Source organism: Corvus cornix, chromosome 4, assembly GCF_000738735.6.
Source record: "Corvus cornix cornix isolate S_Up_H32 chromosome 4, ASM73873v5, whole genome shotgun sequence".
NCBI lineage: Eukaryota > Metazoa > Chordata > Aves > Passeriformes > Corvidae > Corvus > Corvus cornix.
The window spans coordinates 13,182,058-13,209,923 of NC_046334.1; the positions used below are offsets into that span (position 1 = coordinate 13,182,058).

The 27,866-nt window shown below is 43.0% G+C and overlaps 2 protein-coding genes across 5 annotated transcripts in view; one reads left to right on the forward strand and one right to left on the reverse strand.

Annotated features, from left to right (window-relative positions):
* The window catches only part of LRBA (LPS responsive beige-like anchor protein), a 374,344-nt gene that overhangs the window by 203,454 nt on the left and 143,024 nt on the right, over positions 1–27,866 (forward strand). For all 4 annotated transcript variants that reach the window (XM_039551359.1, XM_039551361.1, XM_039551360.1 and 1 more), the window contains 2 exons: positions 436–582; positions 3,201–3,337. In XM_039551359.1, the coding sequence (XP_039407293.1) occupies positions 436–582; positions 3,201–3,337 (284 nt within the window). The remainder of the gene's footprint in view (positions 1–435; positions 583–3,200; positions 3,338–27,866) is intronic.
* MAB21L2 (mab-21 like 2) lies at positions 6,695–9,304 on the reverse strand. Its single transcript, XM_039551365.1, is given in 4 exon segments — positions 6,695–7,383; positions 7,385–7,891; positions 7,893–7,988; positions 7,991–9,304. Coding segments are annotated over 4 exon segments (1,080 nt in total). The 5' UTR covers positions 8,291–9,304; the 3' UTR covers positions 6,695–7,206.

Sequence of the window (27,866 nt, forward strand, 5' to 3'; positions counted from 1 at the left end):
GGGCGGGTCCCGCCGCTCCCGGCCTCGTCCTGCTCCTCGTGTTCCCAGGGCCGTGCTCGGTGTCGTCGCGGCGGCGGTCCCGTGTCCTTGGAGCGTGGGTTTGGGGGTCAGGGTGACACACAGGGGAGCCGGGACCCGCCTCCAGCCTCCTTCCCAAGGAAGGCTGCAGGGGAAGGGAGTCTGCTGTATTCTTTTCCCCTCTGTCATAAACACTTGAAATAGAGTTAAATGCTGCAGAGAGCACTGGATAATTTTGAGCAGGCTTAATAGGATTAAAACTAGATGTGTCCTAACAGAGGATTAAGAAATGTACTTCCCACAGGTAGTCCTAAACAGTTTTCTTCCTGAACTTACATTTAAAAAAAAAAAATAATAAAAAAAAATTACACTCCTTTGTCACTGAGACCTGCCAGACAGTACTGTGTCTCATTTCAGCTCCTGATGAGGATATACTTGTCAAAGGAAAGCAGTCCATCAAGAGTCAAGTTTTAGGAAACCAGAACTCAGAAAGCGAGATTCTCTTGGAAGGGGATGACGATATCATGTCATTCATGGAGGAAAGAGAAGTGGAGAACTTGACAGGTAATGTCACCTATCTAATTTTCTCCTCAGCTTCTTTACTGTTGAAGTTCTCATCTCCTCATCTCTGCAGTGAATCACTGATAATTAGCACACTTCCTATAGCTGGGTCATTAAGATAATTTTCTGTGCACCTCAGATACTGAAGGTTTATTTGAGGAGAGTTGTGTGTTTTCTTTCTCTGCCTTTTATAACTTTCTTGCTTCTGCAGTAGATACCTGTTCTAGAAAACCTTCCTTATAGAAAATAGCTCTTACTTTGAAAAGGACTGCCTTTGTTTTCTTGACCTCATTCCACTCAAATCATTAGACCTAGTGGACAATTAGGCAAGTTATCTGTAATTTAAGGCTTTGGAGACCTTTATTTTTTTTCCTAAGTCTATAAAATTGTACATACTGGTTATTTACTTGCATGTAAAGGATTTGTATGCTCGCTGGATTTAACTCCTTTAAACCCCTTGACACTCCCCCACTGAAGTTCTTTCTCCACAGACCACAGTCTTATTAGACTTCTTTTTTTTTTTTTTCTTAAAGAAATAGTACTTCAGATCATTCAACTTAATTAATTTTACATAGTCACATGCAACCTTTGCTGATGTTGCAGTCTCAGTGGAGTGGGCCCATTTCTGTACAGTTCAGAATGTAAAACCAGAGTAACCAGTGTTTCAGAGACTGGGAGTTATAAAGTGTCCCAATTGTTATTTGAGGAACACTGGTTTTACAGGGAGAATGCAAACTTCTCTGTGTTCTTTTCCTTCTCATCTGGTATTCCACATACACTTAACTTAGAGAAAAATGTCATTTATTGGATAATTCTGGTTCCCTGAGAAGCTGGTAGTATACTCTTACATTTATATGGATCATGCATATGATAATTCACTGAAAATGCTGGAAGTGATTATTTATTGGTATTTTGCTCATCCCTGAACTGCATTCCACTCTTTCTTTTTTTTTTTTTTTTTTAATTAAACAAAAAAAGCAAAGCTAAAAATGCAGCATAAGGAAAAAGAAAACCTGCATAGGATGAGTAAAGTAAAATAAAGTAATGGGAGAATGATGCAAAGGCATTTTTCTATATGAATCTTTTATTTTTGCCTTTCTACCATGAGCTTCCTTCTCAACAGCCTTCTCCATGTTTCCTTCTATTATTCATTCATTGGTTCGAGTAATACATTCATACTGTAATGGAGGTGAAAGGGGAGTTTAATTATATAATCTTGACAATGGCAATAGGATTAAGAAGTAATCCTCACTAATAAAGTGGTGTGGGTTAGAAATGAAGTGGAAATTGTCAGGGGTCTTCTACAGGACCTGGACTGCCCCAGCTTCTGCAGCTGTCTGCTTGCCCTGTAATTGAATGTCTGCGAGTGATTGAAAAAATGTTATTTCTCCTCTGGATTACATGCTAATGTACAGGGGGCAAAGGGAGACAGCAAAAGAACACATAGCTGCTTATTTCATCCATTTGTGGGGGTGAGCTTTGGGAAATCATGGCAGTTCCGCAGCTATCTCATGCCCATCTGCAGACACAATGTATTTGTACGTTGGGAATAGAGGGCAAAGCTGCTCTGATCTCAGCAGAGCATCTCTTCTTTTGTCCTAGTGGCACACATTGAGATTGATGTGAGATTAAGGACCATCACCCTCCTAACAATCGATGGAAATGACAATTCATCTGAATTTTTTGTCAGTTATTCTCACATTGATTACCTGAACGTGTGTACCTCATTTATAGATGCTTTATTAAAACAAAATTGTCTATGTCACTTTAGTATCTTCCACTGTTTTACAAAAGTCAGATAATACTGCAGCCGAGTAACTTCATTTCCTTGCCTCTTAATCAGCTGGATGACAAACCTAACCTGTTTTCTTTCCGTATGTGATAGTTAATATGATAGGTTCTGCATTGTCACATCTATGCTGAACCTATTGTTTTCAGTAGTAGTCTGATTTGTCCCTGTGATAAGCCCTGTGGAGATGTGATTATTCCAATAAAAATTCATTCAGTTGGAAACCAACCCTCCAGCTGTTTACTCCCACAGTCCCCAAGCTACACTAACACTGTATGGAATCCTTGAACAATATTTAACATGGAATCAAAAGCATCTTTAAAACATTTTACTTTAGGCTCTATAACATTGTGTAACCTTAACAATAGATCTCCAGCATCCATGAGGGAACACTTTGCAGTTAGACAACATTGAGCCTTGACTGCTGTGTTTGTCTTCGTGAAATGCTATCAAAACTTCCCAGCAATTGAAGAACAGTAAGATTTCAAGTGTTCATGTGTGCACTCTCTATGCTTCATGTAGCAGAAGGTGTGCAACTCTTGGAGTTTCTTGGACAGAAAATGGGTCTGAGTAAAAGCTGAAGACTGCCATGCTAAAGCCAGCTCTGTGTAATGTATGCAGCAGTTTGCAATTGCAGCTGCTTTAGTGTTCGGCAGTACAGAGACTCTGCAAATCTGTTACATATGTTCTTTTCCAGGACAAAAAGGGGTTTGCTCTTTAAGGAAGAGCTATGCTCTTCGCTTTATTTTAATGTTCTTGGCCTGAAAAGTGAATAATTTGTCCTCGCATTCTTTTTGGTTTGAACATCGTTGGTTTTTTCCCACTTTGGCAGGTCCGGTGGCCCTCAGCACACCAGCTCAGCTTGTGGCACCCTCAGTAGTAGTGAAAGGCACTCTTTCCATCACTGTTTCTGAGCTCTACTTTGAGGTGGATGAAGAAGATCCTAGTTTTAAGAAAATCGACCCAAAGGTAAGAGATCATTGACCCTGAGCTCTGAGAGATGATGACAAATTACCCAGGACCTTTAATTCTTCACTTGACTTCCTTTACCTCCATTGGTCTGCAGTGTTGCTGCTTTAATAACTTTGCAACTGACCATATACGTTACTGAACTTCACATAGGTGACACCTCCTTTCCTGCTCCTTTTTCTCCCCCTCCCACAATTCAACCCTACTTGAATGTTAATTAGCTTGCTGCGAATAAAGCTCCAGGGAGACATGTCTGAAATAAAGACATCTCAAATCGCAGGCCTGTGTGAATACAGGGAAGTTCAGCGAGGCTTTGAGCCCAAATACTTGGTTTTACTTTCCTGTTTTTAGCTAATATCAGTGTAAAACAGCACTGAACTTCCCACACTCCTAAGTTTGCAGTGCTTCTGTCATATTACTTACTCCATAACACGTTTTACAGGGCCCGTTATTATTTATTGTGCTTAAGCATAAAACATAATTGCCCTCCTAAAAGATGTTTCTGAGCTGACATGCTAATTTCCACAAACTTTATTTGCTCCGAGTTGCTTGATTACTTGTCTTTTGGTTAAAATTAGTAACCTTCAGTAAAATTCCAGTTTCAAAGAGAGCATATTGTGCAATTAGCTTAATAAGGTTGCAGTTGAATGTTTTCTACGGTGTTACAGCAACATTTCAAAGGTAGGACACAACTGGTAAATATTCTCACAGCTTAAGCATAGTCATGGCTCTTGGTTTTTTAAATACCTGCCTAATGTTTAACAGGGTAATAATTTCTTTGTGAAGGGTACTGCTGGAAGAAGTAGAGGTTTTCTGCTTGTCTGCAGGGAGAATACCTTGTGTGTTAAGCACCAGTTCAGTTCTTTGTTCCTATTGAGTAAATTGCTCGTCTGTATTAGAAGTGGCATCGGTGGGTCTGAAAGCTGGGAGTATCAAATCCTATCAGGGAAAAAATTTATTTTGAAAAGCAATGCTCTCAGATTGTTAGAGCTAGATTTTAATATAAGCGATTAACTAGAATTGTGATTTTATGTGATATCATAAATGAGATTTAACTTTTCTTTTGGTCCTGAAGAATTTTTGAAATATATTGGAAGTTATTTTAAGTGTGAGATAGCGCTTAAGATTTTTATATGCTTACTCTTTCCATTACGTTTAACTAAACCCCCCCACATTTAACTAAAAAATGCCTCTTAATGATGAAAAGGATATAAATATAAATGTAAAGTTAGTTTGATACGTTACTGTATTGCATTTTCCATCTAAAATGTTCTACTTTGTATTATATTAGCATGAGAGAAGTCTTACAGATCTGAATTTTTGGTTTTCATGTTTAGCACACAGGGACTTTGAGTACAGTTACTAATTCTTACTATTCCTGTTACGTGTTTTGTGGGAACATGGACATATAACATATAGTTAGCCTCCTTTTCTCCTGTTTTCCAGTATTTTGTAGAGGTTGTTTTCTTAACTGTGAGCAAGCATTCTGGTTTGGTTTGACTCTACCTTTTATTCTGTATCTGAGAGATTTTCTTAGAGTTCTCATAACAGGAGTTGGTTACATGAAATACTGGCTACACCTCTTACATTCTGCTTGTGATGTTGCTTTAGCTGGAGGTCTTAAAATTAAAAAAAAAAAAAAAGACCTTTTTTAATGTCTCAGGGGTGGGGGGGGTAGCTAAAAATTAGGTCTGAATAATTTTATTTTAAAAACTAAGTAAGCTTACAAAACAGCTTCTTTTCAAGCATTAACGCCTCCCTGCCCCACCCTGTGCTGAAGTCAAGGTACCTTGATAGCAATGACAGGCTGCTGTAAAAAATGCCCCTTGGAAGAAAAAAAAAAAAAAAGAAAGCCCCAGCAACTAATCCGCTGTAAACTCAGTAGGCCTGTTTAATTAATGAGGCTTCATCTGTTTGATAAATTTAAGTTCCCTGTATATTTGTCTAAACTGCTGCAAAGAAAACATTGTGACAAGTTCCTGAAGGAAAACCTGCCTTAGGTAGCGATAGCATCGGCAGCGATACGATCAGAGTTTATACGCGGGCTCCGGGCTGTTTTGGGAAGGAAAGGGTAGCCCCGCGGGCTAAGCCCGTTCTGCCAGGTGATCCGGGATCAGCGCTGTGGAAAGCGCTCGGATGGCTCCACAAAAGACTTGTGGAACTCAGCCGGGGGTGGAGGGGCTGCGGACGCAGCGGCGGGCCGGGGCCGGGGTGTGCCCGCTCCGCAGGCAGGGTGGCCCCGCGCGCCCCGCTCCATCGCCCCGGCTGCTGCCGCCAGCGAGAATTTCGTTTCTAAACTTAAAGGCAAAAGCAGCTCAAGTTGAAATGGTTATTTCTTTCCGTCTCCGTCCAAAAAGAAACGAAAATAGTCCTTTGGGGCAAGAACTTAACATTTTTTTACCTCCCCCCGCCCACGAAAGGACATGAAAACTTGCTCGAAATGCTCCGAGCCGGCGTTGCAATTTTTCGGGCAGCTCGAGCGGGAAATGCTAACATTTTTAAATCTTAGGAAATGCTTTCCTGATAAAAATCCTACCAGTATTTCTCAGTGGTCCCGAGCAAGCTTAAAGCGAAATCGCTACGAGGAATCAGGCAGAGCTTCGTTTTGGGAGAGGGGGCTCGGGCAGGGAAGGAGATCGGCAGAGAGCGCCCGGGTGCCAGTGTAGGATCGGGTGGTTTCCTGACGGGTTCCTGCTTATCTCCCCGTCTGACTATGCTGCGGTCCTGTTTTATGCTGTACTTAAAAATCTGGGCAAAAACAAATGTTTGTTTAAAAAAAATATCGACCGGTTGCTCTAAATCGCATTAATTATTCAGGGTAGATCTATACTTCCTTCGTGTCAAAGTCAAATGGATAGCGCGTTTGCTCTGGGAAGCGAAAGCAAACAGCGATGGATTTTAAAAACAAAATGCAGCGCCCGAGATTTACCGGGGGAAAATAAAAGGAAAGAATACTATAATGAAAAAAAAAAGGGAAAAAACCTGACTGTAGGGCAGGAAAAGGCATGCTGTAATTCTGACTAAACTGTGGCGAGCTGCTGTGCGATGCTCCATATATTCCAAGATTTAGAACAGAAGCTTAAGGTGATAGAAACATAGCAGATGTTGTCACATGCTGAACTACAGAATAGATAAATTTTTTTTTTCATAGATGCACTTTTTTTTTTTTTTTTTTAAATGGAAACTAGAGGGAGGTTTAGAAAACATCAGTCAATATGCTGAGCTAAGGCTTGGGCTAGGTGTTGCGTTTAGCCTATCTTTATATCTCGTGTTTTCGTTTCTTTTAAAAAAATTCCTTCTGAGGTTCAGAAAGAATCTACTTGCCTGAATTTAAGAACCATTCACAAAAAGTCAGCGTAAAGTTAAAGTAATATTTTTATTACTATTTGCAACAAGTCAGTTTTGGGGCACATAATCTGACCTTGGCACCGAAATACATTTAACGTCAGTAAAACTTTTTAAAAGGGAGATTTGTACATATAGTTAAATAATTTTTTCACTTGGTGACAACATTCAGGCAAACAAGAGAGCATAAGAAAAGGACTATACATGGATTGGAAAATGTACCTTTCGGGTTTCGTTTTGAAGTTGCAAAAGTCCGATCGCTTCTTTTTGTGACTTTTTAAAAATTCACATTGGAGGACAGGAGGAGAGAGGTTCTTCCCTTCTTCCGTGCAAGGCGGTGAGAGTTTATGCCGGGAAAACCGTCGGCAAGTTTTTAAGGCCGAGCTGCAGGTGGGTGGGGGGGCTGGCGGGGGCGCGTGTCTTTTGGCCGCCTCTTTCCGATCGTCGTTCGCGTTAAATATAAAGTTTTTTAGGCGCTGTTGTTGTTTACGGAGGGCGAGTTTTTGTGCGCGGGGGTGTTAACCCTATAGCTTGTCGAGGCTTTTGGGATTGGTGAGGATTTCTCTGGCTAGCCTCCAGGTCTGTTTGGCAGCGCTTTCCAGGGCCGAGTGGGGTTTGCCCTGAAAGAGGTCTAGGTTGGGCAGGAAGTAGTGGGGGCAGCGCCGGCACTGCAGGCAGGAGATGAGCTGCAGGAGGATGCCCGTTCAGCCGGTCGCCCAGGCACGCCTCGTCCCAGTCGGTCTCCCGCGGGTGCTTCTCGCACTCGTACAGCAGCAGCGTCTTCATGTGGTAGTTGTTGAGGGGCTGCCCGGGCAGCTCCAGGTGCCGGTCGCGCAGCGTCTTCAGCACCGACAGGCACTTGTTCCGGCAGCCGCCCATCAGCAGCCGGTTCTCGGCCTCGCCGAACTGCAGCACCCACGCGTCGCTCTCGGCCGAGCTCTGCTTGCCCGTCAGCGAGTAGCACTCCTTGGAGAGCAGGTTGAAGCCCTCCGCCTTCACCTCCGCCACCCGGTTGGGGCCGGGCCAGGGGATGTGGGGCATGGGCCACTGCGCCGCGCTGCGCGGCCAGATCCCGGTGCACTTGAAGGCGGGCGTGATCTGCACCACATACCGCTCCCGGATGCGGAGCTTCACCTCGCTCGTGTCCGCGATCATCTTCACCACATCCCGGTAGCTGCACTTGTCCACGGCCTGGGCCACCAGCGTCTGGGAAGCGGGAGCGGATCTTGCGGGCGGACAGGTAGCCCGAGGCGGTGATGAACTCCACCCAGAGGGACATGCTGCGCTTGCGGCCGTCACTCAGCTTTGAGCAACGGCGCAGCCCGGCAGGGAGCCGTCGTCCACGAAGTTGAAGACGCCCATCTGGTTGAGGTAGAGCACCACCTCGAACTCGGTGGGCGAGATCACCTCCAGCCCCTCGTAGCGGGCGTCGATCTCGCTTAGGGAGCTGATGAAGCGCGGTTCCTGCACCTCCACCTCCTTCAGCACGTCCGACACGACCTTGCACACCTCCCGGATGGTCTTGGCGATGGCCGCCTTGCGCGCCTGGCAGCGCTCCGTGTAGTATTTGTTGAGCTGGTAGACCAGCTTGGCCTGCGCGGCGATCATGTTGGGGCACAGGTCCGGGCTGTACACCGGGCTCTCGCAGTACGTTGAGGGATCCAATGCTTTAGCGGTGGCTGCAGCTTTGCGGAGGGCACCAGCCAAATCGCAGACCCCCACCGCCTCCGGAAGAAGGCGGCAGCGGCGCGCCAGTGAGAGCAATTAAAGAAATCGGGGAGGGCGGCGAAGCACAAAGGAGCGAAGCCAGCGCTGCCCCGGCGAGGAGGAGAAGGAGGAGGAGCGGGCCGGTGCGGGCTGAGCGGCGTGGCGGTGGCGGTGGCGGTGATGCCGGAGCCGGTGCCGGAGCGGCGGGCAGCCCCCACGGGCTCCCGGAGCGCAAAGTTTGGATGGCGATGGGGGCAGGGAAGTCTGGGCTGCCTCTGCGCTCAGGCCGCCCACCCCCACGCGCAGCGACAAAAATGCCGTTTCAATAGTTCATGGAAAAAAACCCCAAAACAACAAACAAACTTCCCCAGGACTCGCAGAAGGTCCCCGCAGAAAAGCCGGTCGGCGGCGAAGTTTAAAACCGCACACGGTACGAGAGGAGGAGAAGAATGCGAGTAATGCCCACAGCGGAAGAGTGAACTCTGTGTCTGTCTGTCTGTCTGCCTCTCTCTCTCTCTTTCAGTCCGTGGCACCGCCAGAGATGTGCATGAGTTTGGCTGCCGCTCGCTCAGACTGTCAGGGGGTGTTGTTGATTTCCCTTTTCCTGCTGGAGGCGTTGGCTGAACCCGGCTCTGTGGCTGTCTCTATCTTTACGCGCAGACGGGTGCACTTGGTCTGTGATCTCTCATTCCCGTCCTGCAGCTCTACATAGATTGTTGTGAGAGAGATTGTATGGAGAGGAGTTGTTGTTTGGTTTTTTTTGTTTTCTTTGCACAGACTGTGTTTTATCCTGAGCGGGAGGAGGGCGTAGCTGGCGTGCCCGGGATGGCTTCTCCTCCCCCTCCCCACCCCTGGAAGTGCGCGCCGAGGCTCTCACTGTCCGCGCCTCTCGCTCTGCTCCTGCCGCGCCGTGTGCCCGCGTCTCTCTCGCGGCGCTGCCGCCGGGCTCCGTAGTTTATGAATGGGCCGCGCGCGGGCGCGGGGCGGGGCCGCGCCGCCAATCGCCGCCGAGCTGTCAGCGCCGCGGCCAATCGCGGCACCCGGCGGGCACGGCCGGCGCGGGGGCGCGCATACGCGGCCCCGGCCCCGGCCCCGGCCCCGGCCCCGGCCCCGGCCCCGGCCCCGGCCCCGGCCCCGGCCGGGAAGGGGCGCCGCGGCCGCTCTGCGCCGGCGGTCGGAGCCGGAATGAGCTGCAGGGGAGCCGGGAGGGAAGCTTGGAGCGCCCCGCCACCCGGCCGCGGGGTGGGGGGAAAAACCCCAAAAAAATCGCTGTAACTTCGCCGTGGCGGCTGGTGAACGGCGAAGTGAGCTCGCTGTTTCCGTCCGCTCGCTGCGAGGGGACCCGGCGGCAGTGCCGGTGTGTGCGGGGAATGGGGAGAGGCGGGCTGGGGCTTCACCGCAGGCATAAATCTTATTTCGCTTAATGCCGGACTGCAGCAGTGAAAGTGAGACCGTCACCGGAGCAGCGTGGCACACCTTGTTTTACTGCCCCCAGTCACCTTAATTTAGATAAATCTTGTGCCATAAAGTTCTTTTCATCCTCCTAAAGCGCAGGATTGAGTTATTCGAAAGGAAACGATATTTTATGCAAGTTTGTATTAATAAGAATATTGAACGGTTTGGACATAAAGCCGTAGCTCCGTGGTGTCAGGTCGGAGGGAGCCCCGGGCCAGTACCTGCTGCAGAGCAGCCAGAACTGCTTCTCCTGCGGGAACTTAGGCTGGAAGGGAGGGCAATTTTCACATCTCCAAGGGACAAGTGTGCGTGTGTCCGTAGCTGCTTTGCCCTCCCCTGGGCCGTGCAGTCCCGCTGTGTGGGGCGACTCTCACGGCCCGGGAGCCCCGCCGGGACCGGGGCCGTGACCGTGCGGAGACGCGGTGCGCTCCTCCATGCAGAGCCTCCCGGTGACCTGCTCGCAGCGGTTGGGCTCGGTTCCTTGCACTCTCCTCCTTTCGCTGCGGCTGGCTGATTTTAATAAAGAAAATACCGCCGTCTGTTTTCTGTGTGCGTTTAAATTAGAAACATGTCTTGTGCCGACCGTACCGCTGGAAGAAGTAAGTATGGACGTGCCCGGCGCCGGTGCCGCTCCCTCCTCCGCAAGGAGAGGATCGACTCCCTGCTTCCCTCCCTGCTTCCCTGCCTGCCGCCGGGGCGCTCTGCGCCCGGGGATGGGGGGGCTGGCCCGGCGGCCCGCGGTGCCCGGTGCTGGCGGCGGTGTCAGGTGTCCCCGCCGGGCCCGGCCCCGTTGGGAGGGAGACGAACCCAAGGAAGGCTCCGAGGAGAGTAGCCTCTGAGGGTTGGGGGAGAGGGGGCAGGCTGCCACGAGGGCAGAGTCGCTGGCTCGCCAGGACGCTGGCGCCGCTGCTCGCACGGTCTATGGGCGTCCCGGGGATGCGCGGGCTGGAGCGGGGCTCTCCGCCCCAGGGTGCGGGTAAGTGCCTGCGGAGCTGCCCCCTCCCCGGGCCGCGGCCGCACCCGCCCGGGGCGCTTGGAGGCTCCGTAGGCGCGGGCGGCAGCGCCGGGCGGGCATCGCTGCGCTTCGCTTGCGCGGAGCTTCTCTGCGCGGCTCGGCTGGCCGGGTGGAGCAGCCTCCGCCCTACGCCTCGCCTCCGGCTGCCCTTCGGCAAAGAGAAGAGTTAGTTCGGGCTGGGGGTCCCTTTCACGCGCCGCCATCAAAGCTCCCGCTTTTGGGGGGTACACGCTGCCGGGCTGGCACCGCTCTCGCGCCGGAGAGGGCTCTGCACGTCCACCCTCCGAGCAGAGCTGGGCAGGAGGGCTCCGCGGGGTCTGGCTTCCCGCAGAGATCGCCCAGCCCAGGGGTTACCGCGTCCTGGGCGCGGAGGAGATGCCGGAGCCTTCAGGCGGCCCGGGAAATGGCGGGGGGACACGCGTTCCTTTTTTCAGGGTAAAAGTAGTAGGAGGGGGCGACTCCCTTCCCACCCCCCCGAAAAGGTGCCTAATGATGTAGCGTTACTAGTGTTCAGATTTAAAACAATTCATTACCAATTTTCCTGCCTGAGGTTGAAGCCCTAGTAAATAATAAATCAGCTAAACAAAAGCTGACTTTAATTTATTGCCCCAACGCTAATTAGAAACATCATTTGAGCAATAAACTTAAACACTTCCAGCAAATAATGCACGTGAAACCCTTCTCTCCCGTGTCTGGGCGTTTGTGGCCGCACTGCATTAAGACCAGCTTCATCTGTGGCGGAATTTGCTCTCGCCGGGATGAATAATTGAAGGGGGAACAGGATCCGAGGAGGCTGTAATTGAAGAGCCCTTGTCACCTCTGCTTTTATGTATGTTAGTGTAGAAGTCCATCAGCAGCTCCTTGACGGTGTGTAAAACGAAGTGGCATCCCCTCCAGCAGCAGGAGATACTGTATTCCATTAAAAAAGACCGTGTGCGTGTGTATGCCGCAGAGAGGGAAACTCTCAGGGCTAAAAGCCACTTGAAGTCTTCAGACCGATTGATCTGTATTCTCTCGTTATAATCCGTCTCATCATACTTGAGTTAATGAGGCAGGGGCGGGGGTGATCTGATGGTCCTTGACAAATTCATTAGGGAGGCTGCGGGACATTTTATTTGACTGTTAAACATCGTGTTTGTTTGGTTTAAGCAGTGCCAACATCAGCATGCCGCTGCCTGGAGCTATAGTGTTTTGTTAGCAAGGGCTTCTGTAAAAAGATACTGGAAAGGGGACGCGGTGTGCAGTGTTTGCTCTTGCCTTGGTTCCTCCTGCCCCCTCCCGCTCGTACGGCAGGGAGCTCGGGCTGGTGTAAATCCAGCCGTGCAGGCATGGGATGTGCCACGGTGTTTTCTTCACACTCAGGATGGCAAAGTAGCAGCGAAGGGCTGCCATTAAGACTTTTTTTTTTTTTTCTTCAAGAGAGCGCTATGTATTTGTGTTAACCCCTAAAACAACGACAGAAAAAAGCTGGATAGCAGCTCAGAGTTTTAGCAATAAGCATGCAAGTTTCTTGCTGTGTTATGATATAGCATACTTGCATTTGATTGCCTAAGCAGCTTATCAATGTGGCATATGCTATGTATTTCAGAGCCTTTTAATCATGACTGTGTATTTTGAAGTTTCTATAACATGCTACTGATACAAGGTGTAATTTTTAAGGTAAATCAAAGTTTAATCAAATTGACTTAAGGCTGTTAAAGGATTTCTGCCAAGCCTGTCCTTTTTCCCTCCCTAGCTGAGAGGAAGAGGGAGAAGTGAATTCACGAGCAGGTGATCCCAAAAGGGCAGAGAAGTATTTTTAAGAATAGCATATGAAATACGTATGTGTTTGTGTATGCTTTGTTCATGGCAACTTTGCAGATGAGACCCAGCTAGTGTTCCATTATTTTCTAGTAGTTGGTTTCCTCTCTGTCCTTTCATTTAATGGGAACAGTTTTACAGAAAACGGAATAATTAATCTGCTCATGGAACCTAGCATTATATTATTTTTTTCCTGGAGATCAGTCTTCAAACATTCTCAGCTTTAAGTGCTTTGTAGGACTCTGCTTCCATTTATAGAAGAACTGTATGGGAAAAGAGCTAGTGCCCTTTGCCTGTCATTTTCATACATTCCTGCACTGCTGATGAAGCTTGAACTGCTGCAGGGAATGTATGGATTTGAAAAGAAATGATTCAGTAATGCACATTGTGTTTCTCCACGGCAGAACCGGGTTAATAGTTACAGCCAATGCTGCGCTGGGTTTGAGGGATAAAATTCATTTTGCATTTGATAGTATACAGTGTAAACCTCTTTTTGGGAGTCATGGCTTGGGTTTAGTATCTGCTGATCTGTTCTAAGGTCTGTGTGTATGAGTTAGTTGATGGCACACACCGGAGGAGAAAAGATGATTTCATTTTTACAGGTGTCATTAATGTATCTCATCAGCCTAAAGTATATGTATAAATCTTGGTACTTTTTTTTTCCTGTGAAGATTGAGTGGTATGGCAATTAAAGAATTTATACATGTTTCTAAGTCTCCCCTAGCTTTCGTTTCTTAAGTGGGAAAGGGGATGGTTCCAGCTATTCCTTTAAGTAGCTTATGTCTGCTTTCCTGTTTGGTCTTAAAATGTGAATATGTTCAAAATCTGGTGTTTAACCATAAGCAATCTGAGGGGCTTTCTCTAATGCTTTGGACTTTGTATTAAAGGTAGTATCTTCTCTTTTCTCCTGGTGACTAATGGTGACTTCTTTTCGCTGTAGACTGATTTGAATGCTAAATACTGTTTTGTAAGTTTACCTTTAATAAGTTGTCAATCAGGGAAAATTAGACATGTGCTAAAAAAGAACAATTCTAGTGCTTTTGTAGAATTTTCTTCTTGTTAAACTTCATGTGGGCCTTTTCTTTGGATGCAGTTGGGGTGGGTGCATGCTGTTTCATCCATTAGAAATAACCAAATTCATGTGTGTTGGCTGGTCTTTATTTATAATAACTGATTAATTACGTAAATAACATCATTTTTAAGAAGTGAGAGCATGTAACACGCCGGGATTTTCTCAGCTTGACCTCCAGTAGAATGCAGTAACACTTATTTGCTTGAGAAAAAAAATGAGGTGGGCTACAGAGATAATGCCCGGTTCTTAAAAATGCTGTGAGGCTGAATCAGCGCTTCTTTTAAAAGTATGAAAAATACAAAAATGTTTTAAGCAAAATCAAAGTTTTGGAAATGAAAAAAAGATTAATTTGCTGGCTTTTGGCTTTTTCTGTCAGTAGCTGCAGATGATTGCTCTGTTTATTGCCTTAGATGTTGATGTCTCTGTGCATATGCGTAATGATGCCAACAAACAATAGCCTGTGTGGTTTTACTGGTTAGACAGCTATTTTAGAGATCAAAATCTTCGTGCAGCCTTGTCAAGACAAAGCATACGTATAAGTTAACCTAAAATTGTCTGAGTTACACTCTTTTAAAATGTCAGTTTCTAGGTCCAGAGGCAAAAGCTTCTCGTTTATAAGCTTGTGTTTAAAAAAGTGCTTTCTCAAGTACAATGTACAGCAGTGTGAAATCCTCTGCTCCTCACCAGCCACTGTACAGGTTATAACCTTTCAGTGAGTTTCTATGAGGGCAATTTATAAAGGGAGAGGGTGTTGTGGGAGGAGGGAACAGAGGGGGCTCAATCTTCTCAATAGCACTGGTGACCAGCACGGAATATATTGAGTCTCTCCCTCGCTCTCCTCCCTGTACTTTAAGACAATTTTGTTTTGACTTTGCATCTGATAGAAAAAGCATGCAATTTTTATTTAATTTTAAAAAAGTCCAGTTTGAGCAGTCTTCTAACTGTTCCCTCATTCAAATTAAATGCATAGTTAGAACCATCTACTTTTCTGTGTATTGTACTTCATGGTATTGAATTTTTATCCTTTGAAAGTACTATGTTGACATAAAAGTAGTAAACTATGACTTCTAAAACCATTGCAGGAGTTTTGTTGCTACTTCTAGTGAGAGAATCAAATCATAGCTGTTCCTATTTTATATCTTGCTGTGCATATATTATTTCAAAGTAACATCTCCATGCTAATATGCTGCTCTCTTTTTAATTTTCTTATGAATTAGGTAAAACCTATGTGCAAAATAGTTCAAGGTACTATCTTCCACTGTTGGAAAGGGGAAACTGCATTGGCTCAAATAATGTATAGAAGCCATCTGCATAGCTTAATTGAAATAATATTTGGTGATCTAAGAGATGGAAATTGCTCCTTTTCTTTAACCATCTGAAATAAAACTAGGATGTAAACCAGCTGTCTTGGCCTATGGAAATCAAGGTTCTGCCAGTCTGTTTCTTTTCTTCATTTTCTACTTCTATCTTCCTTTATTATCTTTGTATCCCAAGGAGTCTTTCTTATTTTCTAACTGGTTTTGTCTGCAACAAGGGGCTGGGTTGGTGTGTTTAAATAGACTCTGGATAGAGTGAAAAATCTTTGATCTATGGCTATGACTGCTTCCAAATGATTTGCTTGCTGGGACTGGACACTGTCCATGCCCTTTCACTTCACTATCAGATAGGCACACAAAAAGGACTTGACATGCTACCAGATGCATAGTTAATCATTGCATTAGGTCTGTAAAAGGGACCATCCAGACTCAATTAGGTCTACCATTTTTAACTAGTGTTTGCTCTGTAGTTTGTTTGGAGTACAATATTAATTCTAACTGCCATTCTGTTTATCTAAAAGGCCTTTAACTCAGTTCTGTGCTTTCATTTTTGAGGCGTCTTCTCTGCATTTGTGCTGTTTTGGTGTATTTAAAGCATTATATATTTGTTACAACCTACCAAATATCATTGCAGTATAACATATTATCTGAAGCTTTAATGAAAAAAAGTTATTGTCTTTTTGTAATTCAGCAGTTTCCCTTTCTCAATTCCAGTTTCAAAAAGTGCATTTGAAATAAGCTAAATGCAGCAGCTGGCATATATTGAGGCAGCATTCAGAAGTAAAGCTTACAAGAGTATCTGGAGTTTTGGAACTGAGTCTTAAATGCTGAAAACCAAATGGCAGCATTTTTCCTCTCACTTATTTACCGAGAGCTCATTCTTGTATCTGGCACTGCATGGTTTTGTGCGAGAAGGATGCATGGTTTTGTGCAATTAAGGGTGCACGAGTTAAAAAAGTCCAGCTGTAGAGTAAAAAGCATTACTTAAATTATTGTTCTGAATCTTGCCTGGGATTTCTAGGAGTAGCTTCTATTTTTACATTAGCAGTTGTTAACTGTATGCACTGAATAAAGTCCACTGAAAATTCCTAGCTTTCTCAGAGTTTCAAAAATTAGTGTTAACTACAGTTCATAGATGTAGCCAGTCCTTTCATGGCATGAAGAAGCTTGGGTGTTCAAGTTGTATAAATTCTTTGTATCACTCATGCTGTCTGCATTTTCCATATTGGATATGGTAGGCCCATGGAAGCAGAAGCATAAAGGACATAAAATAATTTTTTGATTGAAAATTAGTATATAAGAAAGGAGCACTAATCAGAGACTTTGAAATATTTTCATTTGGTTTTAATATTTATTTATTTTGGAAGAAAGGAGGAGCAAGGCATTCAGCTATTATTTTTTTTTTTAAAACCTATATATAATTACGAAAACTGTTGTTTTAAGCTTCAGATTATAGTTCAGCCTTTACTTTAGATCTGAGATTTCTTGCTTTAGTTCTTTGCTTGAAGTTTGTCAGTATTCTTTGGAGGAGGGCACATGCATTAAAATGTAACATTTATCATTTAGTTGTAGTCACAGGGATATTTAGAAGTTGCTAATGGACTTCCAAGATGCAGGATATACAAGTGGATACTACTCAGAAGTGCCAGTTAGGGCTCTCTGGGGATTTTTAAATAATTTATGGGTACCTGCTGCTCTGGAGTACAGGTGTGTGCCTCTGTATTTTCCATTAATGCTTCGTATTGATGCATATAAATACTCAACCGAGAATAAACCTAATACAGGAGTCCTTTAGAGGCACAGGCAGGTGGCTTTTCCCCATCCATCATCTGTCCTGGAGGTTCATTCTGACTGGCATCTGCATGCCAGCGTGCCTCCAAAGGGGAATTGTTTGTGTACTTTGGGGGCTTCCAGAGTGCGAACTTGAAAGAAAGTGGGGCTTGAAATGTGCGGTCATTTGTGAATTTATGTTTTATCTCCCTTCACTTGAAAATTTATGAGGAGAGTGACTTAGGGTGCTTGCATTGTGTGTTCCAGGGCTTGCCCCCACTGATAACACCCTTGTTGGCGTGAAAGTGCAATGCAAATTATGACAGTTACAACGTTCTGTTTTGTTTAACCTGTCAGTGGATTTCCTGGCTCAGTGCTGAGGGCAATGGCGTGTTCAGCTAGTTCCATATTCACCTAAACTTAAAAGGTCAGGTTTCTACAGGCAAGCCTAGTCAAAGCCTAATTGATGAGGAGGGCAGGGGGACAGAATTTACTGTTCTGTTGGCTAGTTTCATATCGTTAGGTTGTCCTGAAAGCATCAGGCAGTCACAGCCCCTTTCATGTAAGTGCTGACCCTAGACAGGAGCTGACAATCAAAGGAGGCAGCCACAGGAACCGGTGCAAGTAGGCTATTGATTTTTCAGTTAGGTCTAAGTAGTTTGTAGTATGGGTAATGGGTGACAGAGGCAGGTATGTCATTATCAATGAGCTCCAGAACAGTAGCGACAGCCCCCTCTCATATTTCCTTCAGCACTGACAGTAGGCATCCTGCACTGGTCAATAAATCGCCCAACCTTTTACTGACAAGTGACTTGGAGGTGTGGGGGGGGAGTCAAGGAGCTAAACTTCCCGTACTTGAACTTGACATGGATGCAGAGCAAGGATCTCAACATCTGCGTTCCTGGCTCATCAGGCAAGGAGCCGAGGAGAATGTGGGGAACAGAACAATGGGAGCTGTGTGGCCACGGAAGGTTACCTTTATTTTATGCCCTCTAGAAAGTCAAAGATTTTCTCGAGTTCGAGTGAAATGGCTTAAAACACCAGTTTTCTGTATCAGCATGGTCTGGTTCAGTAGTTAATTTAGGTTACCATGGCAGGGCTTTGTTTTTACTTTAGTATTGCTCTGCATTTAATCAAGGTTATACTGCCATAGCAGTGCAACAATCAGAGTCTGCCATTCAAAATCCGCTTTTAATTCCTAGTTTCCTCTTCTTAAATTTCATGTATGGAGACTATTTAAAGATATTGGAGGTTTCTTATAAATCCAAAGTGTTAGCAAGACAGTTTCTGTTCTGACTACCAATGCTGTTTTGGGTCAGTGGTGGAGGACCAATACTTTAGGAAGCTGAATAAAGTTTTTATGACTTGGATTTTACTAGCTGTGGTTTCTGAATTTAATAGAGGCAGACCCAGATTTTAGCTTTACACTTAATTAAATTCTGAAAGATATTGGGAGAACATAAAAATTGTAATAAGTGGTGGTTTGGTTTTTTTTTTTTTTTTTTAGTATACCTGTATGGAAAATCAGTTAAATGAACTCATGCATCTTAATCTGAATTTCATGAAGGTTTCTAATATTGTTACTTTATTTGAGGGGTGTAAGTTATCTGCATTTTTTCAGAAGTTGGAATTCAGTCAGTTTTTATGCTGTGCACAGATGTTAACAAAATAGCATATGCTTATAATTAAAAAAATCTTTAGACAAATTGAAATAAAGCAGAAGAGTAAATGTTTTGAAAAACTTCCTTAAAATAACTCATTGCTATGGTATCTTGTTCAACAATGTTTGTAATGTTACACAGAGCAGGAATCTGAGACTGTGTGTGTTGAATAGCTGCAAAGTATCATCTGTGACTGAAATTTTCATCTGTCTGCAGCAGCTAAAGCGGTTTTCTTCATGGCTGGCTCTTTAATGGCAAGGCCAGTGTTGACACAGACTCAAGAAGTGAGGTTGAAATTTATCACTGGATTATGAAATCCTTTAATAAATATTTATATAAGCTAAAAACCTGAGTACCTGTATATTTGGAGCAGTTATGAAAATAATTAATTGTAAAAATCTGTTTAGATATTACATTTACCTATTTGCCTATTGAACAAAGCTTTGGAAGAGGGGCTAGGTAGCTGTCTTCCAGAGGAAGAAATTTTCAATTAGTTGAATCAAAAGTGTGCCAGGTTGTTTGAGTCCTTCAGTATTTAATGGGAGTTTTTCTTCTGTCAGTTGTTTTCTTTATCCTGCAGGGCCTTTTTTTTTTGTTGTTGTTGTTAAACTAGATATAAAGTACAGCCGTGCAGTCTGAATCTTACCTTTTCTCCTAAACAGGTCCAGCTTCCTTTACTGTATTTTTAGTGTTGCTGGCATGCTGTGTTATTGCAGAAATGTAAAAAGGGGCTGTAGAAAGGCGCCAAATTAAATTTTCATGAAAGAACCCCCTAATCAGCAGTGACAGGGTAAGAGAAAGATGATTGCCACTTGGTCATTGTGGAGAGGCACTTAGACTTGGTGTCAGGGCTTCTGTTAATGATGACTAATGTCTTTCTTGGAGAAAACGCATGCTCAAGCATGCTACAGTCCAGAAAAAGAATGGGGGGATAGGCATATTAAGGAAAAAGGCTGTGAATCCTAAAACAAAAGCTTAGGTCTTCAGATGAAAAGGGTACAGTGTTTTTGCAATGTCAGAAGGCGCGGCTATGAAACTGTTCTTGTTGCACTCTTTAAGCAAAATAATGATAATAAAAAATAATATAGATTTAAATAAAAAAAATATATATAGACATACACTGTTGTGGTCTACGTGGCGTCTGCTGCTTTAGAAAAAAGGGAGATAGTGATGACACGGATGTGTAAGCACACTGGTCAGAAATAAACAGTCACGTTTACTCCTCTTCTGTTAACAAAGCTTGCTTTTTTAAGAGAACAAAAGCTGCTGCAATAATTTCTTTCCTAGGCACAGCACTCTGCTCTGAATAACCTTCCGTAGTCAAATGTAAAATGACTCAAAAGACCTTTTTCAAATCTTCAAGCTTTGGCTTTTAGGTATATTGGCAAAAAAGAGGTGGCACGTGTCATTCCTTCAGCTTTTCCCAAAGTGAGACCTTTCAGAAGGGCATTTGCAATGCTTGTCATATTTTTTCATATACATCTTATTGGCCTGACAAGTCTAGAGGACCATGAGAAAACAGATGTCATTGCATTCAGACAACACTAATTACTCTGGGATTTTTGCAGCCTCAGTGCCTGCGTGTAGCTGTCGATTATGACTGTTTATGTGGCCTATCATGGGTACACGTTGCACATTCAGATGGTGCCACCAGCCTTTGTGTTCCCTATTATCACACAATAAGATGGAAAAATCAGCAACAAGCATCACAACAAAGAAATGCCTTAATGTGAGACTTTTACATGCATTTTGCTAAAGATTGCATTCACAGTCCTTATTAGATTTAAGTGTTTTAGCACCTGGTTGCTAACTGGAGTGCAGCGCGGTGGCTGTTAGTGTTCACCGCGGTTCTTTATGTTGCAGGCTTTCGTTTTCTCCAATTGCATAAGCACTACCTGAAAAATGCTGGTTGACCCAGCAGTTGTCAGAAATTTCCTGCCTCTAACCTTCGTACCAAACAGAGATTTTTCTATGTCACAGTTCACATTAGAAACCAAAAGCCTTATTTTATTCTCTTAGAAACTGCGTTGTTGGTACTTCCTCAGTTAAATTTTCTTAGCGGCTCTGTAATTTCAGAGTCTATTCTTCCTCTGCAGCAATAACTGCTGCAGGATTTCTAACACAAAGTTCAAACAGTGGTCACGTCGTGGCCTTACTTTGCATGTTATCTTGAATTTTGGTGCGCATTTTATAAGCAGAACAACTGATGTTAATCACAGATTGGAAAATGAAAGCTCCAATAATGTAACTTCACATGCTGATGAAGCAGAAATAGAAGCAGCTTTATCAAAGATGTATGATGAGATAAAACTGCAGTCTCTGCTGTACAGTTATAGTAATTATGACTAATGAACCGTCCAGTCTGGATGAAATGGCATGCCCACAGGGACTGTGGCCAATCAGTTGTGACTTATGCAAGCTGAACAAAACATTGATGGTGTTCCAGATTCCCTGCAAGAACAGGAAGTGTGGTCTTTGTTTGGAACATCAGCTTTGTCAAGTTATTTTCAAGCAGTTCAGGAATAAACGGCATTAGTAAATAAAAGTCTTAAGGGTTAGGGTTTGTTGGGTTTTAAAATGGGCATAAAGAATTACAATTTGCCATGTCAAATATACCTGAATAAAACCCCCTGTGAGGATGGCACATACACTGCAAATATACTTCAAAGTTGTTCTATCATGTTGCTAATCTGAGTCATTGGAAGCACATGTTACATTGTAATATGCTGAGTACAATGAAAGCCAAAGATGCAAAACATGTGAATATAGGCTTGTATCTATTCAGGTTTACTGTGGTAATTTGGGGTTTTTACAAATTTGCTTGAGACCTGATACTTTCATTTTAATTTTGAAGCACTCTGCATTTTAAACCAGTCTATAATTTGTAAGTGAGAAAAGACAGGTGTAGAACCTGAAAGACAATTTCTTGTAGTAAGAAGGGTAATTCACAGAAACAACATGCAATGGAGCTTCAGTAAGTTTTGACAAAGTATAGACTAGCAGAGTAGTAATTTTGAACCAGCTTATTTCTATGAAGACACTGTGTGTAGCTATAAAAAAAGAAAAAAATACCCAAATTCTGAATACTGAAATGCAGAAATGCAGGTTATGTGGGGACTTCTGAATTTAATTGTATGATAATAGCAGAGCACAAAAAATACTTCTCTAAATGTAATTTTGTGCTAAGTTGTTTAGGCCCAACCTGGAAGCAGTTGTGGATCAGCAAACGTTGGAAGGATTTGGGAGTAAAATGATCAATATGTTACAGATGTTAGTGATACGTTACAATCAGTTTAGCGTTTTGCCTGAGCCCCTCCAGAAGGCTATGAAGAAAAAAATATTTCAAAAATTAATTGCAAATGAACTAATGTAAAAGTAAGAAACCCCCCCTCCACCCACTTACCCGCCCCTTAAACCATTTAGAACAAACTTAAAACATCACTTGGCAAAGAGCCTATGTTAGACTGTTGTGCTGTTTAACAATGGTTTACCTATTCACAACTAGAAATCTCAGATACTTTAACACTTCTGTTCTATTTTGAAAGTGTAGAGATACTTCAAGGGGCCTACTAAGACTCAGAATCCTTCTCTTTTGTCTCTCGCAACAAAGCATATTGCATTAAATATTGCAAATGGGAAAATACTGTAAACAATTCAGAGTATAATACTAAGATAAAGGATGATGATAAGTAAATTCTGAAAGTGACTGCGTTTTGGCTCAGCTAAATAATTAAGGGTAAGATCTTTTGGAGACTGTGGCACACTTAAGTATGAGTCTCTTCCACAATGTCATTTCAGAATCAATAGCTTGCAATGCATTATGTACATTATCTAATTTTACTGCACAGAAAGTTACATTATGATCACTTTAATGATCGTGTCAGGATTGTACTAGTGAAGTCAGGACTGAATTTGTTAGATGATGTACAAATGTACAAAACTAATTCTCATTCTTCCAAAGAGTTATTATTTTAAAGTAATGGATTTAAATATATAGAGATTATATATGTGTGTGTGTGTGTATGTTGTAGCAATATTTGGAAGAAGTACTCATATGTATTAAGATGAAGCTGTAACTTTCAGATTGTGTTTTTTAGGAGCGTACAGCTCTGTTATTTTTTTATGAAATCAGGGCTAAAATTCATATAAAATTATACCAGCATGGATCAGCTTTTTGTGTTTTTGGGGCATCAATTGTTATCCCTTTGTTACCCTTTATAGATCTGAACACATTACTGGTGGTTCTGTGCAAAATACCACATGGAGTTGTAGCGACTAGGAGCTTGTATATGTGATGCAAATAAAAATTGAGGAGCACAGGATCTCAAGGGTTGAATTTTATCTTCCTGTTGCTATTTGTATTTGTGTACATATGTAAGATATCTTGTATGTTGTTAGTTATATTTGAGACCCATCTTTTTATATGAGAGGGGCTGTGTTTGGGAGTCCAGAATTAGAACTGTTGCTGATTTTTCCCTTAGGCTTGCCTGATAGAGTTGACTGGTGCTTATCACTGTAGGTATAAATCAGTCTTCTGATTTGGGAGACAGATTGAAATAGGAAATTACTCTTCAGTGCAGGAAGATTAGAATTCAGTCTAGTGAGAGCAGCTGAGTGGCTGCTTTAGCTTTTGCTGGCTTTTGCTGGCTTTTGTATTGAGTGTTGAAAAACAGAGTTGGTCTGACCAGCTTGTCCTACTTGCCTCATCCATCCCAAAACTATCCCTAATTAGTCTTATGCTTGAGGCAGGTGGAGGAAAAGCTGGTGAAAGTGTGATTGTGTTGGCTTTCTCTAAGATTTTCCTTGTATCCAGGTGTCTTCAGTTGCCCATTTAGGGAAGACTCGTCTTACTTGTGAAGTTCTGGCCATCAGAGGGAACCTTGAAATGATTAAAGATTTGCCTTCTGTTACTCTTGGTCTGGCTGCTGATCTTACCTGTGCTGATCTAAATCCACAATAACTCATTTAACTGATTTGTATGCCACTATTAGAAAAACAAAGAAGATCCCAGCAGAGTCAGGAAGAAACTGTTTTTTTCTATTATGTCAACTTTGAGATTTGTTTTTTTCGTGCTGCCCCTGGAATCAAAGTCAAAGCTTCAAAAAATATATGTGAAGTAGTGGTATTAAGAAAAAAACAAAGAGTAAAGTTAAAGATTTTTTTTTTTTTTGACCCGTTGGCTCTAAGAATCAATCACCTAGCACTTTTGGATGGGATGGAAATAACAGAAAGGAATAATCACTAGCCTCCAAAATGTAACTAAGCAGTCAAAACCAAGGCATTTTTTGAATCAAAATGCTTGTTTTGTTTGAAAACATAAACTTTTCATTCTTTTTGAAAATGGATTTGAAACCTTTCCTCCACACAGTGTTGGGTTTGATTAATAAAATAACCAGTAATATTTGTCATGAGTAATTTCTACTTGAGTTGATTTCAAAAATTTAATATAGAATTCCAGCAGTGAATGAATATATGTGTGTGTGTAAATATATGAATGGAAATAGTATTTCACTTTAGCTCTTGTATATTGTGTCATAGGTATTTGTTTTTCAAGGGTACCTGCCAAGCTACTTGCAGATGCTTTTCTGTTGTTTCTTGGAGTCTGGATTCAGATATTTTTGTTGTTCTGCCTCCTAGCTATCATTATTTTAAAGCATTATATTTAACCTTAAATGTTTTTTTATTTCCTTTTCTGTGAAACAAATGCTAAGATCCCATGTTCCCTGTTGCTTGTAGGTGTTGCTTTGTTTTTTTTCAACAATCCTAAACTAATAAAGTAAATATCACTCCTGGTGTATAGTATTAATCTTTCAGAAGTTTGTCCTGTGCTGGAGAAAATAAATAATTAGAGACAGGTAAGAGGTGAATGATGTGTAGGTGTAAATACTCTGTAGATTTAAACATGCTGCATGGCAACTCTAGGTCTCTTTTGAGGTAGTCATGAAAACTTAAATTGTGTGCCTCATATATTTAAGACCAGTGAGCCTATATGATTTTATTAATGTGCTATAAATCTTATATTCATGAGCAGTGTTTACTACTGTGCAGTATATTTAAAAGAAGATTTATGCCTCATTGCAGAAGGAGGGTAGGCTAGTGAAAAAATGCAAGGGTGGATCTCAAACATTTATCCAAATCTGACAAGTATTTGCAAGGAATTTGCTCCTGTAAATTTCTGCTGGGAGCAAATGATACTCATTCTAGCCTCAATTTTAATAAAATCCATAAATACTTATTTATGCATACACAGGTGGAGCAAGGGCACGTTTTTTGTCGTTGTCTAGACACAAACTTTGTGTGTGTTCACATATGACACGTTCGGGATCATAGGATGAGCTTCTAATTCTGTTTTGAAGCAGGCCATTCTTCAGCTGAGAATAGTACCTGGAATACCTTACTGGAGACCCTGGACACTTTTTTGAAGGAGCAGTGGTTGCCTTTGTGAGGCATATCTTGTCAGTCTTTGGCCGTGTCATTCCCTTTGTATCCCATTTCTTCTGGACCCAGCAGCATTCTCTAGGCAAAATGGCTGGATTGTTACACTAACTCAGTGTGTGAGTTAGGATGAGTCACAGAAACCCAGACAGGTCATTTTCCACAGAGAAGACTGATTTGATAATGTTTTGGTAAACTACTTGTGTTTTCCTTCTTTATAATACCTAGGAAAACTCTTTCTGGTCTCTAGGGAATGGCAGGAAGTTACTGCAGCTGTGATTGACTGCAGTAGGGAAGCTGCCTCCATGGAAGTCACTTGCCTAATGCTGTTGAAAGGGCAGTGATTATGTCACCAAGGAAGCATTTTTTATTTGTATGGGTGCATTGTAGATTGCACAGAAAAATACAGTTAATGTACCATGTGTAACCTTCCATGCTCCTTAAGCTTGCACTTCCACCTTGCAGTGGTTAAAATATTAGTCAGCAGTACAAAACAGGTATTCTCGATGCCTTAAGAGCTGTTTAAAGTTTTTTATGCTCTTTATGATTTTATACTCTCCAGGATTAAGTAGAAGGTTCTTATGCCACTTAAAAAGAAGGCATGTGTACTTTACTATGCAGTTTTGAATTGCATGAGGCAACAAAAGCATTCCTCATGATAGAGGGGTGCACAGAGCAATTCTAGAAATGACTGTGGAATGTGTGAAAATTCCACACGTTGGCATACTTTGTTGTCACTGAACTTACTCTTGTAGATGTGTGGTTATATAATTAGTTTCTTAATGTGTAGCATCAGCGATTATTTCTGTAATTATTATTGTGAGTATTTAATCTAAATAGCTCCAGTAATGGAAAATCTTTTACAGCTTTTTTATAGAATATTGGGGCTTTTTTTGATCCTTCCTGCAACCTTCAGAAACTTCTTAAAGAAAAAGTATTTGTTTTGCCATGTCCTGTTAGAATTTGAAAGTTGCTATAGCTGTGAGGAAGAAATAAATGGGACATGATACTATACATGATACTCTACTATTGGTGTACCCTGTTTTGTTTGTGTAACTTTATGTGTGGGGGTAGTAAAATTCAGTGTACAGCTACATCCTCCCTCAGGTAGTGTGGAGCAAATTTGGTGTGAGCTGCTGTGACCCTGCCCTTCCTGCTCTGACTGACACTGTTTGAGCTCTGCAGTGCACGCAGAGTGGTTGTTCCACTTGAAAAAAGCATCCCGCCACCCTAAAAGAGCCAGTTTTCAGCTGCTTGAGCTCCCTGAAATAGTTTTCTGTCATAATTCCCTGGTGTTTGTGCTAGTGGAAGAAATGTTTGGTGTAGCAGATAGCAGGGAGTGTGGGACTGCAGCAGCCTGGATTTATGTTTGCTTAAATTGCTGCGGAAGTGATGCTCTCAGCCTGCTTTTCACAAGCGCTGCTCTCTTGTGCATCCTCTGGATTGTAGGAAGTGGTACAGGTTTTTCACCTGGAATGGTAAAGTCATCTTTCCCTCAGGTGTTTCACAGATATGAGACTTTGGAGATAATTTATTTTTTTTTAACTGGCTTGTGTTACAAAAGACAGTGAGGGTCTTTCATGTTTGGATATACGCTCTACCGTTTTGCTGTATTCCTCTTAGTCCTTCTGAGTTATTAAAAGATTGTTCTTCTTCCTTTGACCCCTCTGACACAAGCTTTCAACCCCTGCAGCTTTTTGGACACGTGTTCTGTCACCCTTTAGATACTCTGGAGAACATGGGGGAGAATTGAGGCATGCACTAATGTGCCCTAGTACCCTAGTTTACAGATTTATTATGCTCCTGGGAGAGCAATGCCTTGATGTATCCTATTATCTTGAAATCATCCTTAACTCAATCCAGGCTAGGATAAAATAGAAATAAAAACATTTCTTTACAACTTTCAGAATGGAAAATGCACTTATAAAAAGTGTAAAGGTGAAGAAATAAGGTGCAAGGTCCCACTTGCACAGAGATTAAGTTGAAAAGATTCTCTCTCATGGATGCAGTCTTGGTCAACTGTGACTTGAGGCACAGGGAATGCAAAAAGAGAATCATTACTACGTATGCTTGTGTCAGGAAATCATCTGCAGCAAATCAGCTGGGTCCATAGAAGGAAACCTGCAGATCGAAGAAATGCCTTTCAGTGACCTGTAGTAACCAAGACAAATCTTTGGCATGCAGTAAAGTGGTGGGAAGCACATTTGGACGCCCAGGATTCTTGAGTAAGTTTCATAGCTGGATTCGGTGGATACAGGAGTGAATCTTTTCAAGCTGGATTGCTGGTGCAGTATGCCTGTTATACAGCAGGGACCGAGTCAGTATTTTCTGTCAATATACGTGAGATGAAAGTGTGGCTAAAGAGCACGTGAGCTACTGAAACAGCAGTTCAGTTTGCTTGCCTATCAGGTGGTGTCTTTGGTATAAATGCATAGGTTGAAAGCAAAGATGATTTCCTACAGGGTATTGTAGTTCATTCGAGGTAAGAGGCAAACATTTGATTGTCCCCCAGGCAGTGTAACATCGTGTCCCCTTCTGCAGGTCTTTGGCATGAAGCCTGGTGAGTAAGTGTGATACACAGATTCGCTGTATGAGCTTCAGTGGCAAGAGACTTTGCTGTCACAGCCCAGAGGCAGCTGTACTGTACCTACTTCGGTCTGCATTTAGTCTTACAAAATGTTGGCACTACATGAATGAGCATTTTCCTTGAGTATCCTCATTGTCTTCATTCACAGTTAATAAAGCGTGGGCTAGAGGGGGCATGAAGAGGTTGGATGTCTGTTTGCACTGTGCCTCCACTGCTCAGCACTGTATATTTGCTTTGTGGACATTTAAAATAGGTGTTCATTAGTGTTGTTCGGAAGGAATTGGTACCTCTATTTCACCTGTTCTAACTTTCCTGTAAAAATAGCTGGGGAGCTGGCATTTTTCAGAGGAATAAGTACCTTGCTCT